Source organism: Synchiropus splendidus, chromosome 6 (genome assembly GCF_027744825.2).
Source record: "Synchiropus splendidus isolate RoL2022-P1 chromosome 6, RoL_Sspl_1.0, whole genome shotgun sequence".
Lineage (NCBI taxonomy): Eukaryota > Metazoa > Chordata > Actinopteri > Syngnathiformes > Callionymidae > Synchiropus > Synchiropus splendidus.
The window spans coordinates 22,135,766-22,153,102 of NC_071339.1; the positions used below are offsets into that span (position 1 = coordinate 22,135,766).

At 41.4% G+C, this 17,337-nt stretch overlaps 1 protein-coding gene across 2 annotated transcripts; it reads right to left on the reverse strand.

Annotated features, from left to right (window-relative positions):
• Positions 1-705: 705 nt before the first annotated feature.
• On the reverse strand, positions 706-15,748 carry LOC128760688 (immunoglobulin-like and fibronectin type III domain-containing protein 1). Of its 2 annotated transcripts, none has more exons than XM_053868290.1 (24): positions 15,630-15,748; positions 13,283-13,358; positions 10,385-10,507; positions 10,178-10,317; positions 9,179-9,278; positions 9,080-9,103; positions 8,914-8,953; positions 8,647-8,839; positions 7,993-8,106; positions 7,776-7,938; positions 7,434-7,706; positions 7,039-7,371; positions 6,609-6,733; positions 6,376-6,517; positions 6,007-6,300; positions 5,632-5,931; positions 4,648-4,824; positions 4,449-4,577; positions 4,066-4,374; positions 2,135-2,220; positions 1,876-2,068; positions 1,298-1,594; positions 904-1,230; positions 706-823 (listed from the first exon to the last, which is right to left on the reverse strand). In XM_053868290.1, the coding sequence occupies exons 2-24, from the start codon at positions 13,323-13,325 to the stop codon at positions 819-821; spliced, it is 3,930 nt and encodes a 1,309-aa protein (XP_053724265.1). In that variant the 5' UTR covers positions 13,326-13,358; positions 15,630-15,748; the 3' UTR covers positions 706-818. The 2 variants fall into 2 exon arrangements, with proteins under 2 accessions (XP_053724265.1, XP_053724266.1); XM_053868291.1 differs by having other exon boundaries at positions 15,512-15,655.
• Positions 15,749-17,337: the final 1,589 nt, after the last annotated feature.

The window sequence follows — 17,337 nt, forward strand, 5'->3', positions numbered from 1 at the left end:
TAAAAAGTGTGCTAAAAAAAAAAAAAAAAAAAAAAAAATATATATATATATATAAGGAACAAGCTGGAGAAATGAGTTTTCTAAGTGGAAAAGGTCTGGGAGACACTCAGAGTAGATCCTCCTCTGCATCAATTGAAGTCAGTGAAGTTGTTTTAAGCGTCTTGTGAGGGTGGCGCTGGTGCAGACCCGCAACGTGATGGTGTTTTTCGGTCTCGATTGTGGCTGCCGGGCCAACATCTGACTCGTGACGCCATTTCACCTCCAGAGGGTTTGTCTTGTCCACCAATGAGTGATGAGTTAAATGCTCATGGGATGTCATGATCTGTTTGTCCATTGATTCAGATGTGTCAGACTAAATGTCACAGCTCTTTCCTGCTTCTTGTTCCATCCAGTTGTCAATTATAGTGGTTATGACTTCATGCATCTTTCGTCTCGTAAAACATATCTTAAATGTATCTGTCTCCATTTAAAGTGAACCCTTGAATTAGTGGTTGTAATGCTTTTGACCAGATACTGTTATGTAAAAATCCAGATGATTTAAACGTTTACAATCTGATGTTTATCAAGATGGAATGAATATTTACGTCGGGTTGTTTCTGTCTTTTGTGAATTCACTGTTATTCATTGAACGCTCAGATGTAATGTGAAGTTTCGCCACCAAGCTGTGCTGTTTCGTTAAGTTAAGAATCGGACTCGATGTGTGTCCTCAATGTCTCCTTTAATGAGCAGAACATGGAGAGTTGAGTTCAGATATTCAAACAGTATCATGTCCTGATTTATTTAGAAATATGTTGTTTGTCTGCTCCGCTTGGTCATCTTCACTCTGCAATCAAAGAGACAACAGTGAGCAGATCATTCGCACGCATTTGTGCTCAGGTGTTATGATGTCTCAACAACACACACCTCTGATGTTCATGTACATTGAGTATTCCGCTGTCCCCAGCCTGTTCTCGATGACGATCTTGTACTCCCCCTCATCTTTGGGAGTCACTCTTAAAATGAGCAGGGAACACACTCCACAGACGTTGGTGATGTGGTAGTTGGTGTTTGTGTTGATGCTAATATTGTTGCGAAACCACGTCACCCGTGGTGTTGGGTCGCCTTTTACCGCACAGCTTATGCAGCACTCGTAACCGGGTGGAGGCATGCGCTTCTTCAGAGGGATGATGAACGATGGAGGTGAACTCAGGTCCAGAGATTTGATTTCGGGTCTTGTCACCGTAAACTTCTCTGCGAGGCAAAGATAATGCTTTTGATCATTCGTACGCGCAAAAGCTGCTTTCATTACTGCATTCACCTTTTTCTTTCGGAGTCATAAACCCTTGAGATTCGGACGGTGCTGAAGGCCCCATGTCGTTTTTGGAAAACACCCTGAAGCTGTACTCCCGTCCAGGCACAATGTTAACAACAGTGTATTTGTTGTTGAATAAGTTGTCAGCCACTGGTCTCCATGTGGGCTTGAAGGAGTCACGCATGCAAATCATGTAGTGCAGTCTGTCGTCTCGCTTCTCATCCGGGGATGGGCTCCAGGAGAGAGTGACTGTGCCTGGTGTGTTCTGATGCAGCTCCACGGGACCAGGAGGCTTTGGATCATCTGCACAGGGAAAATATTGACTTCAACCATTTTCAGAATTGGAGTTGTGAAACCTTTCTGCTTGTTCTACTCTTGATATATGTCTTCAATGCATTTAAGTCACATAGCAAGTAAAAATCTGTTACTATTTCAGTTGTATTTTTTATTTTTCTGCACCCTTTGGTAGTGTCACTAGAGGTGGCACATGTTTCATTGTGGTTTCAATCCCAAACAATAAACAGGGTTGGTGGTTCGGCCTCTCGAGTCTGTAATAATATAGTTGAAGGTCAGTAAAAAGTCACCTGTAACTCTGACTTCAACATTGAAGCTCTCCTGGCCAACAAGGTTTTTGACGGTGACGGTGTAGATGCCACTGTCCGTCCGCTCAGAGGTCGGGATGAAGAGCTGGGAACCTTTATCAGAGTTTGTGACCATTACGTGTTTGAGCAGTGGAATGCCATCTTTTAACCAGTACACGTCAGGCAGAGGTGACGCCTGTTGATGTGAAAAAAAAGGCACGTAAATATACCAATTTAAAGTCGATAAAAGTCTGGACAATACCTCAAAGTTGACATGAAGACGAACGCTGTTACCGGATTTCACCACGACAAATGTTTTCATGTTGCGATCTTTAAACTTTGGCTTTACTGTAAGAGTAAGAAATAGAAGCAAAACAAGGTTTCAACAAGATGTGTAGATGTTTTTACTCAAGGAATGTTTCTTAGTTTTTTAGCAATCCATATGTAGACGTGGCTTTTGAGTCTGTACCATTGACATTAGGACCACCTGTCTAAGATTGCCGTGGTTGTTTGGTGAAGTTCTTATCTACAACTTAAACAACGATCAAACCGCCAGGCTCTGCTCCATAAATATCCACATACGAATGAGCTCAGTGCTCTTGCTAACCCTGTAACACAATTCATTTTCAGCCAAGATACCAATTGTACTGCCACAATGACTGTATGGGTTCAGTTGAGCAGGGGTTCTTCACCGTTCTGACCTCGGGCCCCACCTTTTCCAGAAGAAATGGATCCAGAGGCCATTCAGGAATAGAACTGATCACTACTGATTTCTGATTTCAGAATTACTAATTTCATTTGTGTTCAATAATAGGGCTGAACGATTTTGGAAAATAATCTAATTGCAATTTTTTTCTCTTAATATTGTGATTGCGATTAAATTTGCGATTATTTTTCAAGGTCGTCTTCTAATGCATTTTACAGCAAACACAACTGATAAATCAATCTGTATTATAATAAGCCATATGTGATTCAGTATATATAATTCTCTTCATGTAGACTCTTCATGTAAACATAGATTGCACTTTTTAAACACTGTCTGAACATAAACAGCCCATAATTAGTAATAAAAAAAAAGCCGATTGGACAATAGACGTCACGTGACTATCGGGAACGCGCATGGAGTAACAGGCACGTATTGCCGCGACGTCTACGAGTGCGCATCAGTTTTGTTTACAGGTGCGAGAAGTGGTGCAAAAGGGTACACGCGCATACCGATCTTGTTCTACGAGTATGTGGAACTTATGCACCCGTTTTGGCGGTGGTTGAGGTGGAAAACTTAGCAATGTGTCACAATTGCAGTTTCAAGAGCTCGTGTTTAGCCACTTGTATCTGTGCACTTAGAAAATGAAGGCGAAATTACTTTTCGTGTTTGTATGTAATGTAAATCTTCTTTTAACACGCACGTGCCACGGGGTTCACGGATGCAAATGTGCAGTTACGCGTATGTGCCTCTGACTCATGGATACAAGTCTTGTGTTACGGGTATGTGCCACTTTTGCACCCATTTAACCTTCATAGGCTAAAGCCGTAATTTAAAGCTCAATGGCTTAAGCTCACCGTTGCGCTGCGCCACCAACGTGAAAGTCACGTGACCAGTCAAATCACAGCCTACCTAACCCTTACGGTTAGAAAATCAAGTTTTATCATATTGCGATATGATCGCAAATGCAATGAATTGTTCAGCCCTATTCAATAACCGTCCTTGTGAAACCTTGTGAAATGATATGAAACCATGTGATCAGATAAGATAAGATGTTTGGCATCGAAAAGTCCGACCAGCTGCAGAACCAGGTGCAAGTGATATTCATCAAAATTACTAAAGAAAAAAAAAGAAAAACGATACACCTGATGCAAACTGTTGAGAAAATTGTAAAAACGTTATGTGGTAAGTGTATTAAAACTGAGTTTCTCATGGCCCTCATAGCCCAGATGTGTGAAACAAAAAACTGCCAGCGGCCCAACCATGGGCCCCGGCCTTATGGTTAACAATCACGGATCTAGAGTCTAGAAAGTTTCATCCCTTATATCTAGTGAGCTGTCTTTGAAGTGGCTGATGCAAGAGGAAGAATGAGGGAAAAAATAGATGAAGGATTTGGTTCTCAACATGCAATTGAGCTGCTCAAAATGAAGTGGCAGTGGATCCTTTTCATTAGCAAATGTAGCAGTCTGTGTAATTGCAGAGGTTCTCACCAGGTGGTGGCATGGCGATGATGTAATTATCCAAGGCCTGAGGTTCACTGTCACCGCCGTAATTGGTCGCAATAACTCTCACCCAATAGGTGGCCAGTGCCTTTAAGCCAAGCACGGTGTAGGACGTCAGAATAGTGGGGATGGTATTGCAGCGTATCCAGTCCAGGTTTTCCATGGGCCTGATCTCCACATAGTACCCCTGGGCTTCATCCTCAACCCCTTTGATTTGTTTCGGCTTAGCCCACGCAAGTGAGATGGTGGTGTAATCGGAGTCGGTTAACTTCACGTCGCTGACTTTCCCAGGTGGTTCTGAAACAGAGGCGATATGTTGCCACTCTCACAGCTCAATAATTCATCAATGAGTCCATCCGTCAATTCCGTACTCATGGGGTTTCTTGCAATGATGGTGTCGCAGGGAATACTGGGGTCGCCTGCACCGGACAAATTGATGGCAGAAATCCTAAATTCGTATGCTGCCCCCTCAAACACGTCCGTCACTGCATATTTGGTATCTACAGGTCAAAAATTAGAACCATACAGATGAAGTCTTCATCAAATTACATAAAGTAGCTTTCAGTGAACCTGTTATCGGTCCGCCTTGGTTCACAAGGCTCCAGTAGTTTGTGCCTTTTTTATTCTTTTCCAAGTTGTAGCCGACTATTTTGCTTCCCCCGTTGTCACAGGGAGCGCTCCAGGTGAGGTTGATGCAGTCCTTAAACGCACTGACTAACTTAGGGGGCGATGGTGCGCCTGGATAACCTGTAAGAAGACAGGATTTTGGTCATTCACATTGGTAATTACATGTATTCCAGTTTCAATTACATTTTATGTATGACTCAACTGAAAAACTGTATATTCTTTTAATTGTGCAGAAAAAAGATCTTTATTGGTAAAGAATTGCTTCGGGGCAAAAACAAAACAAAACACAATTCTGAATACATTTTCAACATTTAAAGTAAGTACCTACTGCAGTAGATTATTACTACAGATCGAATCAAAAAAAGTTTTATTTGATAAGGTATCATACATAAATTGACAAAAAAGATAATGATTAAAATAGATGCTTCTGCGTTTAAGAAAAGAAAATGCATTACAGATTTTATGCCTTTCCACAAATTATTGCCGCTTCACAGTATAAAGTAGTTGTCATCACGATTTAAGGAGGAATTACTCTCTAATATAATCATAATAATGCAAGTTCACCCTTTTAAATGCACTAAACCTTTGTCCTATTCTTCTTCTTCTTGTTATTATTGTTGACCATTATAATTAAAACGTCATGAACATCACTGTTCTCTGTTCACTTTTTCAGGTGGGTTTGTTGTCAACACATTTACAAATTTGAAAGTCCATGTTGTGAGGACCTCACTCATTTTCTTGCTCACTGACTGCATTGAGTGTGTATGCCAGCAGCTATGGGCTGAGTGACTGACAAGAGGGTTCACTTTGTTCATTCTACTGTGGAACAAAGGAAAGTCAACTATTGGGTCACTCATCCAGTCGCTTTGTCTCTTTTTCAGAGGAGGTATGGCTGCTAGCATGTCTGTTGTCAGATGGGCTGCTTACGTAAAACACCGGCCGGTATGTCTTCCGTCTGCAGGAACTCGCTGACTCCCTCTGCATTCTTTGCGCGAATCCGATAACTGTATCTCCTTCCGGGGTCCACACCTGAATCTCTGAAACTGGCATTGCTGCCAGAAATCTCTCCCAGTTTGGACCATTTATTACGGCCTACTTGCTGCCTCTCGATGATATAGTTAGTCACAGGGCTTCCACCGTTATCTTTGGGGGGTCTCCATTTGAACTCCACTGACGTCACGGCACTCTCCAGAACATCCACAGGTCCTTGTGGCGGAGTGGGCTTATCTACATTTGGGATTTAGAATGGTTCATTTTTGTTTCATGAAACATAGAAGTTGTCAATTATATGGCTGAACTCACCCAGGACAATCAGCTTGGAAATGGCTTCAGTCGTACCAAATTCATTCTTAATTTTAATCTTGACCTCTCCTGTGTCTTTCCTCTGGCACTTGGAAAGGCGCAGTTTTCGAGCCGTCTCCCATGATTCCATCCTCACGTTGAGCCCGGGCATGAGCTCGTCATCACCCTTGTACCACTGCACATTCATCGGCTCACCACCTGAAATTGGCAGCTTCCACTCTGCAGTTTCTCCAGCTTTGACAATGACAGGCTTCGTGAATTCGCTGAGCGCATCCGCGTCGATCTTCGGTGGATCTGCGTGGGTTACATGATAGGTGTTGTCAAAGAGGACAGAACATTGAACAACCTGCCACCTAAACAAAATCTCACCTTGAATACTGAGTGTCGCCTCAGATTTCCGTCCGTCAGACTCAAAGCGATAAACAGCGGCATCATCTTTCTTACAGCCGTCAATGATCAATCTGTGGCTGCTCCCATCCTTGGATATAGTCACTCCGTCTTCTTTTTTGAGCTGGTCCCAAGAAAATGTGAACAGAACCGCTTTTATAGACCTAACCAAGACACCTCCAGATTTTTAAATGAGCTTCTCTGCTTTAACTTACCGGCTTTCCGTCTTTAAACCAGCGTCCCTCAGAAGTATCGCTGCTCAATTTACAAGAAAGCTCCACCCGCTCACCAACATTACCCAGCGTGTCTGACAGCCCGCTGACAAACACAACACCCCGATCTGCAGCACAGGGCCGTGAAAATGGGGTTTAGGAGTCAATCATGGAGAAAATGACAAACTTTTAAAGCACAGAAATGTTTTTGTTGCTATGTCAGATACACTTCTACACGTATGGTGAGTTGTGGGGAGGAATTATGACCGTGTATGACATCCCTATCCACTTTCATCACAAAACTGCCCATGTATGCTGTGGATCACAGACGCTTTGGTTGACTTGTCCTGTTTGAAGCATGTGAAAGCTGCCTTTTGGACTATGTTGTGAGATGGTAAGAATTCACCTTACAACACATAAAAAAATATTTTACCTGCACCGATATCAGGGACCAGAGGACCTGTTCGAGACCTCTGCTTTTTCTTATCGCCATGGTCCACATCCTTTCCTGTCTTCTCCGCATCTCCTCCATCAGTCCTCCCACTGCTACCATCACTTCCATCTCCCCCTTGATCTGCACCATCACCTTTTCCTTGATCTTTTTCACACCCCATTGCTGCTTTAGTATCTGCAGCGTCTTGTTCCGCTTGAGCAGTTCTGGCGGCCTCCTGTTCTCTTTGTAACTTGGCTTTTTGCTCCAGTGCAAGCTGAGCCAGGTCTTCCTGCTTACTGATCTCCTTACGGCGCCTGTGACCATCCGGGTCCGCTGAAACATGTGTAAAAATTATTGCATTGTGATGATTATTTTATGATAGAAAGAGGTCTTACCTTCTACTGTGAGAGACGCAGAGCTTGAGTTGACCCCAACCATGGCAAAATATTTTCCTTTATCTGTTTTAGCACAGTTTTTTACAGTTAACGTGTGAATCAGTTTGTCCTCTGAGACAGTGATCTGGTGTTTCTCTCCGTCCTCCAGTGATGTTTCCTCTGTTGACCAAGTGATTCCGTTCTGTGGTGCTGACAACAGGCACTGAAAGACTGCGTCTTCCCCTTCGATCCCCTTCACATCCTTGATCTGTGTCATGAACTCAACCTTGGGCACTGAAAAAGGTGTGTGTAATTAACTTGAAATTTTTAGAGAAACGTTTATAACAAGAAAAGTTGTTGTACACGTAAAATCAGTTGTGAGAATGTTTGCCTCCTCAACATCAAGCTGGTAAAGTCCAACGTCTTCAGGCTGAGGGTCTTTAAAGGTGAACACATACTTTGTCCCAATTTTCTTCAGTCGTGGCCTTGAGTTTTCATCTTCACCATGTTGGACCAAGATGCCGTCCTTGTTAGAGGAGATTTGTTTGAGTCTTGCTTGTTTTTGGAACTTTGCACATACCTTGTACAACCGGATTTCGCTGTTGGGGTCCCGCAGAGTCATGTCGACACTGAACTCCGCTGTTCCATTGGGCTTCATTTGAATTTGTTTCAGATTGTGCACTTTTTCTACAACCTGAAAAAGTAAAGCAACAGTTAATGCTGCTTCTTAGTCCTTGGTTCTTCAACGGAGCCTAACCAGGGGTTGCCAGCAACCAAATCCACCCATCTAGATGTAGTCGTCCCTTTATGTTAGCAGTAGCTGCATCCATGTACCTCATTGATTGTCATCCTTTTCATTCATCTCCATCATTCTTTGTCCAACATTTCTCCTTACCACATGTCCAAACCACCAGGCCTCCCAAACATTGTCTCCAAACTTTCTCTTTAGCTGATAACATCAGTGCCATGTCGATCCGTTCCACCCTGCCTGCACTGGCTGCATCACCTATGCTGTTTCTCATGACTCCTGAGCCAAATTCTACACCCTAATCGCCACTCTTCCTTCTGCCTCTCTCTCCATTACGCACGTTGTATTGCTTCGACTGACTTCCATTACATCATGCACCTCCTCCACCTTCTCCTCACTACAGAAAACTACCAATTAAGTCTTTAATACACCACTTTAGATTTGGTTCTTACGAATTCATTTAGCTGGTGTTAACAAAACAAGTACCTTCGCCTGTTCTTCTTCCCTCTCTTTCTTCATTTGATTCAGTCGTTTCAACATCCAGCGAAAGTCAGTGACACCGAAGTCCAAGCAGATTCTTTCGTAGTCCCTCTTGTGAGCACAGACCAGCAGCTCCCAGAGTTTTGGGTCGATCTCTCCCTCTTTCTTCGGTGGCAGTTGCTTTTTTCTGGTCACAACACTAGTGACAAAGTGTTGCAAAAGTGTTTGCTTAATTTCACGTTATCACAAAGTTCATTATTTGTTGGAACTCACGTTTTCTTGAGCATCGATCTGAAGTCCTGCGCACCTTCATCTGCCGGATGTGAGAAAAACAAGATTTAAAATTTGATGAAACAGAAAAAAAAAAATGTCAGTCTTCTATTGTCATTTAAAAAAATGTTGAGATGGGTCAATTTCAAATCCATTGCATTTTTCCAACCTTGTTTCTTTGGCTTGAAACCAGCTGATGGACAGAAGACAATGATCAGTCAGTAATAAGAAACGTTAGAGTCACTTACAGTTGTCACATGTCTCCCACCTTCAATCACTTTCACAGTCGTAGTGCTCATAGCCGTGCCAAACTCGTTGGTCGCACTGCATTGGAAGGTGTCTGCGTCCTCCATTTTGACATTTAGGATCTAACATAGACATCAATTAAAATGAATTGATGCACAACACATTCTGGTGACAGGGATCGTTTTAAGGTCATGAATGTGTTGGTGACTGAGATGTGATGTTTGGGTGTCCTGCAGCGGATTGGACTAGTAGATAATTGCTTAGCCATCTGTCCTCTTTCAGAGAGCCATTTCACTGGGTTGAAAGAGTGTTGCTGGACTGTGATGGTCTTGTTAAAAGGCCGGCCTAATCTTTCCCTGTCAGCAGTCAAGATCATGTGAGCCATTCCACTGGAGCCAGTCTGCATATCCAACCAGAACCAGCCAGTCCATTCTAATTCAGTTCTATAACAGGCACAGCAACAACTTTCCCTCAGAAATCAAAGAAAGGAATTATTTGAATGTGTCTAATCAAAAAGGTCCAAATGGTTAACATCGTGTCGATTCACAATGTTCAAGATTTAAAAAAGTAAACAAGATTGGCATGTTTTTGTTTTGCACAGTTTTCCCCCTATGGACACCCTCAACCACCCAGTTAAAGAAGTGGACAGGCAAGTGGAATTACCAAAATGTGAGTTTGGATTTTGAAATTCACAGCTAAGCTCAAGATACGTCCTCTGGCTTCAGGGTCGTGCTCATGAAGAGATATCACAGTTGCCTTCATGCACACCTGTGAACTGTAGGTTTAAAGTCTCAATCAACTTCTAAAATTCTGAGCCGTGGGACATCAAGGCAGAGAAGGCACAGATACCTTCATGAATTGACTTGATTTGGGGGAACTTTAAGTGTAGACTTTTTTGGGCTGTGAGTTGAATTTATTGTTGAGCAGTCCCTTCAGATTCAGCTCTGCGTCTGTCCCATACTGCCGTGTGAATTATTTAGTTAGTGTGGAACTTTAATAGAAGTTGCCAACATTTTCTCACCTCAAGAATGTGCTCTTGTGTCCGCTGATCACATCTTGTTTTGTATTTGTCTGGGTCCTTCATGTCTCCCTTGCTGCGCTCCCATGTCACGGTGGGTGCCGGCTCGCCGCTCACAGTGGCTTTCAATATTGCTTTTTTACCTAAAATAGTATGAGAGTGTGTCTAAGCACATTAGTCTTGATGCGTGTTTGACAACGAGGCTTCAACCTTCTTGGACAGTTGTGGCCATCGGCTTCCTGGTGAAGTCGGGCGTTGATTTCCCCAGAGGAATTCGTTCCACATACTGAGTGATTGTAACCCCAGGGACTCTTGACCGCTTATTGATGGCCACTGGTGGGAGCATAAAGAGTTATTACTGTCAATAGCTGCAAGTCACAAGTTTGGTTGTCCAACTTGAGAGAGACGGTGAAAGTGAGTTATTCAAAATCAGAGACAGTCCGTGTATTGTTGTTACAAGTTATTGAAAAATATACAGTATATAATATATAAAATATATATTGGAAAAGGGGTTTAGTTGAAAATAAACGGATCTATTTAACAGAATGAAAAAGACACACAATTACCGTGTCTTTCAAAATCCAGCGAAATCATTCAACTGCAGTTTTGGGGCTGTACACAAGAGGGTGGTGTTCACTATCCCTTCAAACTCAGTGTGCCTCACAACCCCTAATAAAGGTAGTTCTTTATACAACATTTATATTATATCACATTAATCAAGTTATTTGTACATTTTCACCCTGTGAATATGTAAAATCTGACTCAGACGATTAGACATGATTCCAGTAAACTTGTATAGCTGTGGAGTTGGCAGACAGATTCTGTTTTCTTTTTTTAACTGAGCTTTCAAGTGATGACTCATGGGACGCTCTTTTATCAGCAGCTCCAGGAAAGTGACATCTCTTTGTCATGACTCATAGCCTCATTCACAACAACAGTTTTCGATTACCAGTGAATCATTTGCACTGTGTGTATATGAGTCATGTGTCTTTGAGCTGTCAGTGACACATGCAGGTACTGATGCACAGGCCGGATTTTAATTGGCACTGTCATTGAAGTTTATGTAACAAAGAGAAAAAAATATGGCAGAAGGCATGGGTAAGATGTCCTTTATCTTCTAACAGGCGCGATCATTTGAATAAAGCTGTGGAAGAAACATTTCTTCTGACTCCCAAGACCAATATGATGAAATTAATGGAGCGTTGTTGCAATACGAAAGACCCCACAGTGCTGCGTCAAGAGCTGTTTGAGGTTCAATTCTTTGCTTAAAGGATTTGCTGGCAAGACCTCAGTTTTCCTGTGAGTCACTGCCCCGCCCATGATGCTTTGGATGGAATGTCCATGTCCGTTGCGAAACCTGATTTTGAGTCCTTTTTCCCTCAACACTTTTGACTGGCCTGTATTTTTTTATTTCGCGTTGAATGTCAACCATTACTCCGAGTGGTGCTCAGGAGTCATAAATGTTTTAGTCTTGAAGCCTGATTTCATCATTTAAGACATGGATCCATTGAAATATTGCCAATTTGGAGCTGCAGCCTTTGATTTGATCATCTAAGCAGGGTAATAAAGTTAATGAATTATTGAGTTATTGGAGCTGGAAAAGCACAGAGATAATTCAGCCATCTGCCAAGCAGCTCATTTCAAATGATTTTCATGAAAATCACTGAGCACATTTGATAGTAACTGACATGACCTGTACATGGTGGTTCGAAGATGGTCATCATGCTGCATCAATGACTACTTATTTGTTTATTTAGTGTGTACTCCTCATGAAATTAAACTGCTCTACTGCTTTAGTACTTGCTCTGTGATTGATTCACTGAGTTCAGAAATCTCATCCACCAACTGCTGACTCACGCTTTGGACTTCACATCATTGGACAGTGTCTGCTCTGCTTCTATTCATTGGCAGAAAGTACAGAAACCATTTGAATTCAAGCATATATTTCCCTGAAAATGTACATCGTTTATATTCCTGTGGGAGAGCAAAAAAAGGAACTGTATCTTTTTAAAGTTGACATTCATTGCAAGAATCCACCGAGGGTTGTTCAGAAGAGGAGTCACAGAATATAAACTAGGTTGACTTTAGCCTAGTTTGACTGCTCAGCATTTAGGTCAAGTGACACTCTCCATACGCTATTGGTGTCACATACAAGGAGACACACATGTAGACACACACGCGCACATACAGACCACTATTGCAAGTGTAGGTGTGTATATTGTGAGGCATGAGCTTTTAGGAAGAATGTTAAGCAGTCAATTTAACAGCCAGTTTATCAGCCAGGTGATGCAGCTAGAGTGAGTTTTTGTAATTCTGACTGTGTTACACTGATAATATTCCTGTCGAGCCACGACCATTGACACAGATCTTAGATGGTGGTCTACACTTTAAAGGGTTACAGTTATTGGTACACCTGCTGGTGAGTTTGGATCGATCAAACTCCTTCGTGACAATTCGGAGGAAGAGGTGGGGGAAAGAAAGGTGGACACATTTCATAATACAACTGTAAAAACTGATGAAGCAAGAAGCGTCTCTCTGAAGTACAATAAATGTGCTCCACAGTATTCACTTCTATTCTCACGCAAAGACAAAACGTTCATCACTGTTGTGACTTTTGAGCAGGTCTGCTGTTATAAGGAGACCGGCACTAAATATTAATTCACTGAGACGTTGTCTCTCGCAGGACTTCTCTCACAACATTGCGAAGAGAGCAGTCGGCTGTTTGTACTTGAATACAAATGAATCAGAAGGTACTGCGTTTTGACTCCCATAGAGTTGATGAGATGGTGGTGATGCACCATCAGATTGAAGTAAATCATCTAAATGATTTGATTGAGTTGATGAAAAAATGCAAAACAAAAAAACAACAAAAAAAGAAATCGATGACAAATGACCCAATTTTATTTTTGACTCAAACATAGTTTTGGTGAATGTAACTAACCTACATCTCAAGGAGCAAAGATCTTTAAAAAAAAAGAAAATAAAAAAAAATATGAACAAACAAGTAAGTAGGCAGTAATTGACCCTTTGGGCTCCCCTTTATTGGGTGCCACAGATTGTGCTTATTGGTCATTGCCTCCCAAAAAACAGGCAGTCTTTCTCTCTTACCTGCTGGTTTTGCTTGTTGATTAGCATTGGAAGTCACTACCATGGTTGGGGGGTGCGTCGAGTCAAGATTAAGAAACTGAAATTGAAACGAAGAAGAGAGGTAAAACATATGTTGGGTCATATCACTCTGTAGTGCAAATTCAAAGCCTTTTCATAGAGGTAGATTTCTTATATGTTGATGTGAAACTGAACACACCAGGCCTTGGTTTGTGTTCTGTCATGTCATGCTGGCAGGGGTGGCGACACACACTCAGAACAGTGGTGGTGTCTGACTGCAGACTATGTAGTTTTGGTGGTCTGCACACTCTCATCCTGCAACTACTTCTTATCTCTACCTGCAGGTTCCGTACAAGTATGTGTGTGTATATTTTTACTTTACCCGTTTGTTGTGTTTTATTTATTATTTATTTTCCATAGAAAACCGGTGGTCCTTTGGTTTTAGTATGTATGGAAAGTACATCACAATTTTGACTGTATAATGACTATCAAAATAATATTTTCTTTTTTGAGAAGATCTGTGTAAAGAGGTGTAAAAACATCCCACAGTGCATACTTGACTCTGTTGTACACCAGTAAACTTATTATTTTGCTGGCAGTCGGATGAACGGTAACATAACCTCCTCGGCGGTAATAAAATTTTGAATAATTTGATTACATATGATCAATTGCTCCTCTCTATATGTTTAGCTTTTTGATCTGACCAAATTGTTATTCTAAATTCAACCATTTAAAATTGTTTACAATGATGTGTTTACGTTGCATTGATCGCAAGTCCATGGAGTTCTCGCATGACACTTGGCATTTCTCAGGTCCTCTGTAACATTGACCTGTCCAGCAGTACTTGATGATGACCGAATATGTGGCCGTGGGTCTCTCTTTTCTTCTGTAGCACATCTATAGTAATAGTTAACACATAACACATTTAAATAGTTTTGCTGGTTTGGGGGTAGATATTAAACAGCCCTTTTCCCACAGATGTGTGAAACATGTACATGCAGTTCACTTGGTCACGTGACTATGTGCCGATACTGTTACCATGAAGGTCATGAGAAGTGAGGACCCAACAACTAAAAATGGGGTCATGGGCCAAAAGAAGCGGCGAGACCCTGCCGTGGAGGTTCTCCTGTGCTCGAGTGTCGCTGGTGTAGCAATGTGACATCAGCTTGTCAAAAGTGGGGATGTCCAGACTCGTGCAGACACTTGGAGACATGCAGGGACACAGTAAATGAGGAATGTGAAATCCCACCTACAGGCTGACACTGACCAAGTTGTAGGGGTTTCAAATGGCTGTGCCAGCAGTTTAACTGCTGAGCAGCCAAACTTAGACTGAAGGCTTTGGTCTTTACGTTAAATGGTGGATATGAATCTCTGTAATGACATTCGACAGTTCATTAATACAAAATATTATTCATTTTGTGTTTGTTATGTCTTATATTATGTTGTCACAAATGAAAAAACAGCAGAACTTTGATTCTTAATTTCCATAAATTCAAGTGAAAAATGTCATGATCAGAATTAAAAACTTGACCTTCCTAATCTGTCACCTGCACAACCTTTGGGTCAAGTGACTTCAAATCTACAGTATTTGAGTGAGATGGTGCCAGTTGGACACGGCCCTGAAGTTTGAGTAGCAGAACAGATTAAACAAATATTCACCCCTATTGTATTTTAAAAACACTGTGTGTGACAAACTCACAAACTGGACGCGAGTACCTAAAACTCAAGTCACTTATTTTTAACACGATTTGTTATCCTATTTCAAAATCTAAAAAAGCAGATTGTATACAGACACACGTCCAACAAGTTTGCTTTAAAAATAGTCATACAGTACATGGTTGGAAAACAAAAAAATATGTCTTTTTTAATGTTGTTATTTTTGTTTTTAAGATTCGTGACTTGATGTTCTTGTGTGATATGTTCAGGGCTATTAATTCAGAATAAACTTAGTCTGATTAATGTTAGCCAGAAGGAATAGACAGGTTAAACCTTATAACTGTCACGATGTGATCACATCCACTTCTCATCAACAGGAAATAATGTGCTATGCTAATTTGAAATAAACACTCCACCTTCACTGATGTTGAATATTTAGACATATATTTAGGTTTGAACCAGAGTAGAAAATCATCTAGATATTAACCACCATTGTGGTCATCCAACATGTATTTACACATACACATACACACTATACAAATGTATTTTCATTCAATATTAAGTACTGATTATTACCAGTATTGCCAGGTGTAATGTTTTTTTTTTTCCAGGGTTAGGAGTCCAGGCATCTTCAAAAATACCTCCAAATTTGGTTTCCTTTGAAGTCTTTAGATGATAGATGAAATGGACTTACTGTGGTCTGGGTTCAGCTATCCGTCCTTAGCCTGGGCTCATCTCTCGATCTGAATATTGTGAAGGTGTGAACCCCCTTTTGTTGGCTAGTAAAATTTCCAAGTGCATTGAGACCTTACATGGATGAAATGCAGTTGTTAAAAACAGGTATTACACCAGATCCTGGGGTGGGTGGGGCGTTTCTTGTTTGCTTCCCGTGTGAAAGTGATAACTTCACTGGAAATACATTATGACTGTTCATTCAATCTGGCATCGGACACGTCGAGGGATTTACACCTTTGGGAATGGTGGGCCGATGTCAGTCGCACAGTACACTCACCACAAGTTTCACTTGTTTTGATTTTGTTTGATTCATAATCTGAAATTCTATTTTTGATTTGGTGCTCTTACAATGCCCAATTATAAGTCGACTGTTTTGGATACAATGTCCAGGCAAACAAACTCAGGCACTGCCTGTGAGTGGCAGGAGCACCAGCTCCAAGTCATACGATCAGTCTTGATGTGTGTTTTACTAGCCACCAGACACTAACATGATCTATTTTATTTGGAAAAATAATATGTGGATTATAGGAAGGAGCTATCTGTAACTATTAGCTGTTGGTTTTCCTTACAGAGTAATCCATGGTGTTAGCTTAGTCACACTGGAGGCTTTGGCAGAGCTCTAAAATGGGATTGCGAGTAGTGAGAAGCCAGTACGTTTTCGTGCTAATATTGTCAGACGTTAAACAGCCATGACTAATCTGGACAGCTTGAATAGTAACTCTAGACATTTCAACTCAATTTTTTTTATACTGCCCTGAAGACCACAAGGTCGGAAAGTGTGACTCATTCCTCTTTTATTGTTGACCTGTTGATGGAGCTCAGCTTTCAACACCAAATGTGATCAGGAATTACAATTTGTTTCAGCAATCTTGGCGCTGTTTTCAGGTCACATTAAAATGGTTGTACTGGCTGGACAAAAAAAAAAAAAAAAAAAAAAGAAAAGGTCCAGCTACAACGAGGTCAACAGACTTGAATACATTGTCTTTCGTGATGGCTCAGTTACAGTATATTCCGTGATGACAATGCCAGGAGTTGTCAAGTCAAGCTATGACAGGCTACATTAATTTTCTCTCATGGGTTGGCCCCACAGAGACCAGGCCTTAACCATTCTGCGAATCCTAGGGATGTGCTGGAGAAGGCTCAGAGCAGTGGTCAGACTCTCCGGTCATCAATAAAAGAGCTTGCTGAAAACTTAAAGCCAGTTTGAAAACAAATCTTGTGACCTCGCAGAAGCTTATTGAAGCAATGCCACAGTAAATGCATGCCGTGGTCAAAGCCAGTGTTTTGGCATGAGTTTCCTTTGGGGGATCAGTCAGTGAAGATGTGTCAGGCAACAGTGTTGACAGGCAGGAAATCTAGGTTTGTCGGACCACAGGATCAAAATGATCATATCGAATTATCGAATACATGTCACGACTGGAATAACAAGCCTACTGATGTGTTCTAGTAAAATTTGTCTTTGCAGGTATGGAATTATGACCAATAATCCAAATTAAAAGGCATGACTGCAAATGGTTCTTCATTTACAGCCTAAGATGCATATTTTGACTGATAAATAAAATGAAAAATCAGCTGTCTGCATTTTCATTTTTTCTTCATGACTGCTTATTTTGTGACAGAATTTAAATGAAGTAGAAAAAGTCATTGCAGATTTTCAAAAAGCTACC

Excerpts from the sequence above, each read along its gene's own strand:
- LOC128760688 (XM_053868290.1), bottom strand. The coding sequence starts at position 13,325 with ATGGTAGTGACTTCCAATGCTAATCAACAAGCAAAACCAGCAG. Across the intron at positions 10,508-13,282 it reads TCAACAAGCAAAACCAGCAG|TGGCCATCAATAAGCGGTCA; the intron begins GTAAGAGAGAAA and ends TGCTCCCACCAG. Across the intron at positions 6,518-6,608 it reads GGTTTAAAGACGGAAAGCCG|CTCAAAAAAGAAGACGGAGT; the intron begins GTAAGTTAAAGC and ends TCTTGGGACCAG.